The sequence below is a fragment of the Zerene cesonia genome, chromosome 4, assembly GCF_012273895.1.
Source record: "Zerene cesonia ecotype Mississippi chromosome 4, Zerene_cesonia_1.1, whole genome shotgun sequence".
Taxonomy (NCBI): Eukaryota; Metazoa; Arthropoda; class Insecta; order Lepidoptera; family Pieridae; genus Zerene; species Zerene cesonia.
The window spans coordinates 243090-255194 of record NC_052105.1 but is presented as its reverse complement, the minus strand read 5'-3'; the positions used below and the strand labels follow the sequence as shown (position 1 = coordinate 255194).

At 32.5% G+C, this 12105-nt stretch overlaps 1 protein-coding gene across 1 annotated transcript in view; it reads right to left on the bottom strand.

Annotated features, from left to right (window-relative positions):
* The window catches only part of LOC119839738 (protein sidekick-1-like), a 153509-nt gene that overhangs the window by 81064 nt on the left and 60340 nt on the right, over positions 1–12105 (bottom strand). The window contains exon 2 of the mRNA XM_038366172.1: positions 9306–9483. Within this exon, the coding sequence (XP_038222100.1) occupies positions 9306–9378 (73 nt within the window). The 5' untranslated portion in view covers positions 9379–9483. The remainder of the gene's footprint in view (positions 1–9305; positions 9484–12105) is intronic.

Genomic DNA, 12105 nt, shown 5'->3' with positions numbered 1-12105 from the left:
TATGGCTTAATAAATACAACGGAAAGCCAATGAAATGAAAAAGAAAGTAAAATTAATATAATCATATTTTTCTCCTCTAGAAATTCTGAAAATAAAATAAACTGAACGAAATTCGGGTCACGAAATATCTATAGAGGCCTCAACGAAATAATCAGAGAATGGGTTCTAAGAATAGTAAATAATTTCATAAACTTTTGTACGAGTATTTTAATATTTCTCTTTGAATCTTAATGGAATGGATGGGCACGTGTCATGCTGGGACCTTTTAAATACTGACTCTTTAGGATCAACTAGCTGGTGCCCCCGACTTCGTTCGCGTGAATTGTTAGTTGATACAAACGGGAGGCTTTTATTAAATAAGGTCTATACCGTCTTATTTTTTCTATTATATCTATATATAATACTTTTCTTCCCACATTTCCGCAGATATCTTTGATTTTAAGATCAAATGTTCGTGATCTCAATTTGTATAAGGCAGCAAAAATGTCCATAAGGCTGAACAATGTTTGCTAAGACCTATTTCCCTTCCATGTAGTGGCATAGCTGGCCTCTTGAAATGGCAGATCAGATGTTCCAGATCTTTAAATTTTACTCAGAACAGACAGAAAATGCTCATCACATGCAACAAAATTTTGATATCTCCTGTAATTTAGCTGTTCCGTTCGGTTCTGCATCAGATGTTCCAGATTCTGGAAAAAATTACAGCCTATGTGTTGCCCAGATTTAATACCTACACTGCAAAAAATTTTTTTAATACAAATCCGTCCACTATCTACGGAGATTAACGTGTACAAACAAACAGACACATAATCTTTTTGGATTCGTGCTCTATTACTTGTAGTTAAACCCTCTCCAATTATTATTTTTCATATATTCTATGTACAGGCACAATATTGTTAAACAAAAAGATGATGAACTGTGTTTAATTATTGTTTGATCGTAATAAGACTGAACTACAAATCTACACAATTGCCTAATTGATGTAGTTGAGAACAAATCACCAGTCGCAAAGACTATTCACAAAGTAAGGGTAGTTGGGGCGAACATTGAATAAACAACGCACGAGCACCAAGGCACAAACCCTACGAATGCGCCCCGTTTCAAAGTGCTTCGACATTTTATAGGTTTCGATAGCTAAAAGGAATTGTGATAAGTTATGAAAAGTGACATCTGTGTCTTTAATGATCATTATTCATTCAACAGATTATTTAAACACTATTAATATCCGACAATATTTAAATTACAGTAACATCCTAAAAAAGTGTTGTTTTCTTTTCAGATTGTTTGTAAATAAAAAAAAGTCGCTTTCAAATTGACATATTTACAAACTTAAACAGGTCTCACAGAAGGCACCAGCTTACAAATAACAAGAAGCATTAAAATCGATTCACCCAAAACACACTCATATTTGAAACCTTCACATTTAAGTATAAAAACCCATCAATTGTCATTCTTTTCTATGTGTATATGCACGTGCATTACACTCGCATGATGAAGATACACTTTTTTATCGTTGGTTTGGTGAAACAGCTTAAAACTTTTTTGTAGTGTACTATTTTGTTACATTTCAATGGGCGTATCTATTTTGATCTTATTTAATTCAACTATTGTTTTTCAGATATGAACTCAGTTTTATTAAAACAATTTTCATAAAGACCTTTGACCGGTTTTAAAATTTTTCACAAAGGGCTGACCACTAATAAAATTGGAGATTTGGCAATACAGCACACGTATATGAGAGTACAATAACAGATGTAATCAGAAACGGTGACATTGTTAATCAATTTGGCGCACTAAAAACCGCTGCCACATTCCATTACTTAAACAAAGAAAGTGTTTGCTTCAATTTCGGAAGCAAACAAAAGTTATAAAACAGAATAGCGTTTTGTACTAAAACCGCAGTTTGCGAGTTGCTAAGTCTTGTATAAGCAACATGATGAAAACCTTTTAAAATGCTCACGTGATGCAAACAATGATAACGTACAGTAAATTACATTTTTAATTCGATTTATTCCATGTTAGCGCTCTAGCGCCGCTCTCGCTTCGCTACGCTTCGCAAATAAATCTTTACGCGTTCAATATACGTGGCTGCAACTGATAACTGCCTGCTCACCCATTTTCATCATTATTCTCTTTTATTTATTTTTAACTCTTCAAAATCAATACTAATGCTAATAACAATAAACTATATTTTTCGGAAAAATGTCATTAATAATTATGATTTAACGGTGACAACCATAGTATAAATCATATTTCACAAAAATTTAGATGTCAAGTTCTACAAAGAAATATACAATATAAATATTCATAGCAAACGTCTTTAAGCAATACAATAGAAAATCCGATACATCAATGGATTATCTTGAAACGCGTATAATAAATAGTCCATAATGTAAGTAGAAAAATACAAAATCAATAATAACTATCAAGGCTTCTCAAGTTAAATGGCCATTGGTTATTCTTAAGGTATCATTGAAGGACATACCTTCACCTTGTCAATAGAATGTCTCATTAGATATCAAAGTGAAAGGTCTCGATAGAGTCAAGCGATGATTGCAATCTCCAGCGACCCGATCCCACATTAATACGAACATAAACATCCCAAATACAAATAACTTCTCACCACTAGCTCTATTAAATCGAAAATCTCGAACGCAAACAAGAATTGATCGAAAAACTATCCACTCTTGACAAGTAAATTGCAACTTTATACCGAAAGCAATGAGAACGAATTTGTTTTGACGTAAACGTATGAAGGTTTCATACTTTATATCAACTCGTCACGGGAAAGTGTGCCTTGTGGGTATGGAAATAAAGTTAACATTATGATACGCACAATACCGTGTAGGGTTGATCCCTAGTGGTTTTACAGAATGATTTTGTTTTTATTTATCGAGTCTTGATACAGTGGTAAATATAGGTAGGATTTATTTCCAAATTATCGTTTTATTTTTGTATTGGTATTTGACTACGATGTTTAAGAATGACCTATTCTGTTTCAGTATTCATACGATCTTTATAATTCTTTTTTTTTAATTAAAGCATGTCAAATAATACAATTTCTGCATTCAAAAGCTTCCCCACGACGACTGTCATATAAAAAAAAAAATTAAATCTTCGAAAATTAGTTCCAATCATTAATAAATAGATAATCTTACTATAACTAATTCCCGATAAAGCGGTGTCAATTGCGACGCATTGGTAACTAGGCGATCAAAGAGCGAGTCAATATAATGACACCATAATTGGTTTGGAAGCAGCCCTAGCGATGTCAAAGCGTTTGAAACACCAATAAAACTTTAAGGGTCTTGGCGCAGGTTTATTGAGTAAGTAAGATTGAAAACACGAGGCACAAACAGGCCAGGTGGATCGATCAGGATTAGCCAAGTTACTGGATACTCCACTCAACTTGTATAAATGATCGCATGTATCCTGCATCAATCCGGATCAAATTTCAAGACTGCTCGAGGAAAAAGCGAAGCTTTGGAAGTTTATCGTCTGTGTTATATGTATATTAGTACTACAATATACTGGATGGAGACAATACAGCTACAGTCACTGAAACTGTGTATACATAATGACTTATGTATATTGGAAAAACAGATGCTTAAATGTAAGCCGCAAAACTTAAATACAAAATTACTGCAAATACCATTGAAGTGTTTTTGACAGAAGGCTAAAGGCTAAAGACTAAATTTTGCAGTTTCGATTTTTTCAGTCTAAAATATCAATATTACATCTTTTAGAATCAGAGTCGACTTTTTAGCTTATTTTTCTAATATATCAAATATAATAAAGTCAATCAACTAAAAAAAAAGAATCTACATTTTATATTATTTTAAAAGAGTACTACAGAGTTTCTTGCCGACTCTTCTCTGTAGAAACTGCCTTGCGAACCGGTGGTAAATGTTATAACTGTGTAATATGACGATTCAAAAGTGCTTCTATAAGAAGTCTAATTGATTAAATAAATATTTGAGTTTGAGTTTGAGTTTACATCTAACAAAATATTACCTTTCTCTTATATTGAAAGAGATATGTCAAAAATAAATGGACAGTTAGGTTTCATATTAATAACTAATCTCATCATTAACCAGAAGTTTCCAAACTATTACCACTTTTTGATTCAAGGATCACATATTGTAATCAACAACCTACCCCAAGTTTGGAATACACGTGTCAGAGCGCGACCACAGTTCCACCCCATGTAACCTTGAAGCATTCAGGCCTTCCATTAATTCACTCACAAAAACTCAACGTTCCGCCAACCCTTAGACAATCATCCCCTTTGATGGCACTGATTCCTTGCCCTTTGTTTTTACCTGAAGCAGAAATACTTTGATCTGTAATGGATTTGGGGCAATTTTTTACTTAACAACTTGCATGACTTGTTTTGTGTTAGTTGTGGTTTAGCGTAATGCTCTAAATGTTTTTGAGACTTTTTCAGTAGTTTAAGGTACAAATTTGCATTGACTTTGACATGCAAAGATTGTATTATAGATAAAGATTACATTAGGTATTATGATATATTAATTTACTTTTATTTTGTAAAGTTGCTTGTTTATTTATTTTTATTTTTGTCGATTATTGAATGTGTATGAGTGTTTTTAAGTGAAATAAACTTTTATTTCTTATAAGACACAACATAATTATTTTATTCTAGTCATGCATAATAATTATATTGGTTTTAATATATTAACTGAACGAATATTTTTTTGTTTCTTTTTTCTTTGGCAAGCTCCATAAGATATATTGTGCTCGAAAAAAAAGTTCTAGTGTGAAAATACATTTGTTAATGTACCATAAACTACCAAAAACCCTTTAAATTTCAATACAAATATATATTATAGCTCAGTTACAAAAAACGTAGTGTTTTCAATTTAAAACTATAGTATGACTATTAAATGATTACAACATTTACCTATTTAATGCTTTAATTATCTATCAAAAGGTTTCCATTAATAAATATAATTGGTTAATTAGCTGTACAAATAAAACCAATCGAAATTTCCATTAAATTTTCCGTAAAGATTTACACAATAGCAAAGTTGTAATTGGTTAAGTTAGTGAAAGACCGAATAGTTTTAGGTGAAGCCCGACCTTTAGTGTTTAGGTCTCAATGTAGGTATTGTAAATAGCCTAGATCCGAGACAAATATTTGTCCTTAAATAATAGCATATCTTGAAGATGATGTTGGATATACAAAACAAGTTTAAGTGACAGAACTTTGCCGATTTGCTGTTATATACACATGACTTATTATTTTATACATTTATTAGTTCAAGGCGATTTATAGCTTACTAGCTTTCCACCCGCGGCTTTGCTCGCGTAGTTCCCATTTCCGTGTGATTTCAGGAATAAAATCTGTCCTCTGTCCGTCCCATATACTTCTCGGGTATCAAATATCTCCGTGCCAAATTTCATCTAATCGGTTCAGTAGCGCAGGCGTGGAGAACTAGAAAGCCCGTAACGTTCGCTTTTGTAATATTCGAAAGGATAGTAAATAGTTATTTACTTCGACATTTCGAGTTACTACCACCAAAGAAAATAAAGCGTTTGAAGCTTTAAAACAAATAGTTGTATATATAAATTGGGTTTGATTATCACAGAACAATGTTAGTATATCTTTATTACCTTTATAATTATAACATTTATGTATCTAATTTAATTATAATTTTAATTCATGTTCCGAAATTTACGGTTCTACTTATGCAATTAATAAAAGCAACCTAGACATTCGTCATTAGCAGGTAATCATTTACAGGTAAAGGTTTACTATGAATTAATACATATATTTTAACCATACAACGTATTTTAAAATAAATATGTTTTCTTAAGAGAAGTTATTTGCTTAACATTATTATATAAGTAGTTTAGAACCCCCATTATATACGGCCTGTGTCCCTACAGTGGGAATATTGATGGGGTAATGATGATGATGATGAAGATGAAATAGTTTATACTTCTCTATTGTCATATTATAATTTCAGTGTACTGTTAATTATTAAATCATACTCATTAAGATAAGAAGTCTTTAAGAAACATGTTTTATATTATAATCGCTTATACTCTATGAAACAAAGAGAATATGCTGTTGTTATCGTCATCAGCCCATACATGTTCCTACTGCTGGGACACAGGCCTCCTATGAGGGTTCAGGACATAATCCACCACGCTGGCCAAGTGCGGGTTGGCAGATGTCACATGTCGTCGATCTTTTGATTCTTGGACATGCCGGTTTCCTCTCGATGTTTTCCTTCACCGTTTTAAGTAGTGGTGATGTTATCTACATGCGTAGATAAATTGAAGAATCAATTCTTTCCTCCACGCTCGCCAGGTTTCGAACCCCTACTTATCGATTTTGAAGTCCGAGGTTCTCACCACTGAGCCACCACTGCTTATATATATACTGCTCTTGTTATATGAATTTATAAATTGATCCATTTGATATTCAGTATAAATCATCGTAGAATATATGCGCATTGGAAATACTACAAGCATAAGTTGGTTAACAAACGAAATAATAGTGCATAAGTAATTTAATTGACCATTAGGTCAGGTTCAAACATTCAGGCCTTTTTAAACTCTCAACCTCGAACTGCAGACTTAACTATCATTATCAAAATGAAATGCGATATTCTGAATGTAGAAATAAATCGAAGAAAGTTTCTCTGCAGACTGAGTTTGTGAAAATCCTTAAAAGTTACCTGAAGGTTTAGTATGTCTACTGAGTGGTCTAACTTTTTAGAGACTGGATTTCTTTAAAAATCTCACAGCTCACGTTGCTGACGTTGTAATAATTTATAAGGCACCATTACCTCTACTTTTCTTACTCTGTGGTGTAACGTTTATATATTATTATAGTAATAAATTGAATCATCTCAAGTTTTGAAATCGTACACGAAAACAAGTTTTGGTTTTCTCCAGACTTATATATTAAATATCATATTATTGTTTTACGATGTTAAAAGAATGTTAAGTCTTAAAAAAATGATGTTTGTTTATTTATACCATATTTTCTTAACATTCACAATTCTATTTTTAACTTTTTTAAAAAACAAAATCGCAAATTAAAAAAAAAAAACCAATCTGGCAGGCTACAAGCCTTATATATGTTATAGTTCGTAAAGTTTCCATCACTGAAATTTTCAGTCGGTTTTTCGAAAGTATTCAAACGAACGATTTTCTGGGAATTGCTCTTAAAAGGTGACCTTTTCCACTTTGGTTCTGCAAGTTCATCTCGGTCATATTTGGTACATTATCAATATTTCGTAGTTAGACGCGTTTCCAACCGATTTGTTCTCAATAGTGGTGATGTGCACTCTGTCGTGTAATATTTTACGCGAGTGGAGCCTCATATTGACAGTTTTCGCTTTGCCTTGGCATTATCGGGATAGTCTTGCAAAAAATTAAATTTAGAATTTATATGCTTTAGTATAAGGTACTTATTTGTAAAATGTGGACTTTGATAGTAGAACACCACAAATTAATACGGCTGGAAAAATTTCTTTAAATGAAGTAATATTCATGTTCCTAATAGGTATAATAAGCTGTCTTAGAATCAAACTGGAAAAAGGAAGTCTTAACATCAAATCTAATGAAGATTCTTCCTATGCTCATAGCATTAAATTGATGAATTTGCTTGAAAAAAATTGATCAGGATGGTATTCGAACCAGCCAGTATCTTGGCATACCCTGTCGGCCACATAATATTGAAATTCGATGAGTATGACGTTTCTGTTTATCTATGTTTTCTTATTACCCGTCTTGCTTATCTTACACATTTAATTAGTCCCAATCTATCTGCAGTTTGGTCGATATCCAGGGTCATAGAGAATCTCTGGAACGCTCCGCAATTCCATCCCTCAAATTAATGTTCCAAAGCCAAAATCGAAGTAATTATATTAAACTAGGAACAGGCATCTTGAATCATGTTAGTACCACAGCTGTAACCAAAACCGCGACAACTTTGACACTAACTTATTTGCCGAAATATATTCAAGACTACAAACTCTTAGCACCCTCTACCATGCCGCGGAAGCACGACTCGACACATACGACTATTTACATACGATCCAACGTCTTCTATTAAATCACTGTTCTCATTCCGAATGTATTCGAGTGCGGCGCAGTAAAGCAGCAATGGATGTGGAAATACGCCATTCCCTCTTTTATCTTAGCGGATAAATTTCACAGTTTCAGAGGGAATATTTAAGCGTGATTCCGAATGAAGAATTGTTTTATGTGAAATGCGATGTATTATGTATGTTATTGTAAATGAGCGGTGTGCTAAAGGGTAGGGGATTGTATTTATTCGGTTTCTTGTGTAACATGCAGATCGGAGCGTTTCTTTTGTTCTTTCACATAAAGCGAGAATTCTCTTTGTCAGCCTAAACTTGAATGTCTATTCTAAATTATATTGAATCGCGAATAGCTCTGAAATTCCTCCAACTTCCAAAAATACGACATGAGTAATATAAGGCTAAAGGTTATATATAATACTATTATAATCCTAAAACGGTTTTATTGCAGCACATTTCAGGAGCTACTAATATCAATGTTAGTTGTACTTGTTGTATTAAGTTGTAATTACATAATAGTGGACGGTAGCATTGGGATACAATAGACTTGTTAACCTGTCAAGGTTAACAAGCCTATTATGTGTCAACGTTGGGTAAACACCTCCCCAAGGCGTCCCATAAATCTGGGACACCTAAAAACCAATATAAGATACATTTCTAAGGCATAAGCTTACACAATAAATTAAAACGACTCCGTTTAATAAAATGTACAGTGAGTTAATAAAAAAGAAAGATCACGTCTACAATGCGAAGAATATACTAATAAAAGTGATGAAAAAATACAATAAAGATTTATCCAGGTTATGTGGGCTAATACAAAACGCGTGCGTCCCTCGTAATCCACTTGACATATTGAAACGTGGCTCTGGAGTGGACTCTATTGGGTTTGTTAGACGTTATGTCTTCGATTCGCTGATATACGGTGAGTGCATTTTTGGAAGGTTCTGGTAAAACCTAAGCGGGCCTTATGTAACCGTATACATAATCTATGAGCTTATACATATTACTTCTATTACTCTATTAAATGACCTGATTATTACTTATTTTTTACTATTGACTTTATTAAATTGTCCTAAGAGTTATATCAAATTTGGAATCCAGATATCGAATGTACCAAAAACATAATTAATACTTTTTTATGATCAGGGATTTTAAAAAAGAACCATTTTTTCCTGTTTAGATAAATACAATACCATGTTAAATTAGAATGCAAAAGAAGCTTACCTGTCCCGGGACTCGAAGCGGTGGTCACATAGAAGCAATGGAGCAGTAAGGAAAGCAGCATCTTCGTAGCCATCGTGCCAGCTCACTCGCACTCTCTCATCCCATATCGTCCCTTCTCTGTCACTCTTCTGGATTTCTCGTCCATGATTCTCACATCATTTATGCACTGTATTTGCCCCTGGAACAATTTTTATAAATTAGTAACGACTGAATGATTGATGATTGATTATCTAGTAAATAAGGTAAAACACCAAAATTTAGCAAATTTAATGACTGAATCATTTGCTTGAAATAATAATACATTTTTATGTTATTATAAGTATATAAATCGGAGAGTATTTTCGCAGTACAAATGTAGGTAATAAATAAACACATTTTATGTGTCTAGTTTCAGTTTAGTTTAAAAAGTTTCAATCAAAACGCATACCGATAAAGTGTGCATTTTATTTTATTATCCATAAAGCGAAATCCCGCGTCCTTTGGGGCAGATGCATCGCACATCGCACATGTGTTTCGCTGTTCAATTTTCTCCACGGGCACTTCTATTCTCCTCTCATTTAAATCGACAGGTTTTCTATTTTTAACCAAAAACGAGGTTCTCAATAAGACTATCTATTTATCGCTTTGTTTTTCGTACAACCTTGGGTTATCAACCGATTGGCGTGATTCCTTTTGTGTATTACAGGAAATTAATAGTTTGCAATGGTACCTTCCCCAGAGGCAACGGTGGACTTTTTGTAGAAACTAGTTATTGTAACTATTTTTCACGTAAGCCTTCTTCGCCGATCAATTTATAAGTAGTTGGTACATACGATAGATTTTATAGGACACTAAACTATTATAAAAAAAAATCCGATAAACAAAAATATCCCTTTGAATACACACAGAAAGCAGTAAAACCACATTTCGCAATATAATAGTAAAGCTGTAGATTTAAAAATCAGTAATATTTTTAATGACCTCATTCATATAACGTACATATATTCTTTTGTGGAATTCACGAATATTAAGTTTATGAAATGGTATCGGTATATTTAAAATGTACTCAAAAATATTTATAAAAATTGAAATTAAACGTCGAATTGTGAGAAAGACAAATTTGGGAATGAAAAACATTGTGTTTAAAACATTTCTAGGTATTTTAATTATTGTCTCGAATATTCAGGTGCATTTTGTTATATTACTATACATATGTATCAAAACCGATGTTTCATTAACGCGCTATTCATACGTATTTGCCAGTAAAACAATCAATGTTATCTATACCAATTATAGTGGTAGTTTGTTTGTTTATACGCGTTAATCTCAGGAACTTCAGGAACACCGTTACACATGTACGTGATCCCTTATCGCTAACAACGTGATATATATGTATTCATTATTATTAAATTGGTGTCTGTATTTTTCAAATTGAAATTTCAAATCAAATTCAAATTGATTTATTGTGATTCACAGGTTATAAAGAAGGTATTACATTATATAAAAGTTCTACTGTGATCTGCCATGTGGCGTACATTTGTAAATTTTTTACATAAATAATTAATTATTTATCATATTTATTCATATAGAGTATTATTATTGTTTATACCAAGCACAAAATAACAAGAGCACCATGTATTATTTAAAATTTAATAGATTTCAAATTTCAAATTACATCGCATAAAATATATAAATGTTATGTATTTAGTTCAGTCAGTTATTTATTTGTGACTGGTCAAAATATTCGGTAAGTGTGTAGAATGTCATTTCAGTTAAATAATCAAACAGAGATTTCATAAGCGGCGTCAGACAAGTGCATTTTCTTATGTTCAGTGGTAATTTATTATAAATAATTGCTGCCATTACAAATACGCTTTTTTAGTACAGAGCCGTTTTAACGTTGAAGCGGACTTGGAGCTGATTACAATTTCGTTCACTCAACACTTTAGTATATAATTCAGTGTGGCGTTTTACATGGAAGGCTATTTCGTAGATGTATATACAGGCCAATGTTTATAATTGTCAATATTTAAAATAGGGTCTACAACTCTCGGAATTGTTTAAGTTACATATTGATCGAATACAGCTTTTTGGGCTATAAATAAATTATTAATATTAGTGGCATTTCCCCAAAAGATTATTCCGTTTCTCAGCCGTGATGCAACATACCCATGATATCTAGTAACCAATGTTTTTTGACAGGCCACCTTTCGTAACATCCGTAACGCATAGGAAAACTGAAAAACAGATTTTTAGAGAACCGTCCAGTAATAATAGCAGTAATACAGCATGTTGGGTGGCTTTACTAACATTTTACGTGTTCATAAGCTTCAAAATCACTGGATTGATTCAGAAAATGCTTTATCGAAATGGGAAATGGAAAAGAAAATTTGCTAGAAACATAATTAATACCGATTGGATCACTCATTTTTGCTATTAATTTAATACTATTCGTAAAACGTGACCAGTATGATACGGCCAAATTGTCCACACTTAAATCTGTCTACGCGCATAATATAAGCCAAATATGCCAAGGGAAATTGGGTCATTGAATTTACAATATGCGAACTTGCAATTCACAGCTTCACTGGGACCATTTATATTAATTCGCTTACTTACGTCACTGTTATTTATGCTACGAATTTAGAAGCGTTTTGTAGTTAGTATCGACGACTTTGTGAAATAATGCGACACTATATTGTTTCCAATAACGACAAGGCTTCTTTTAAGATACGTGAGAGGTATAAATGTTGAGGAATAAGAAATTCAACATTTAGGTGTTATATATATAAATATTATGATTTTTTAACATTTAATTTTA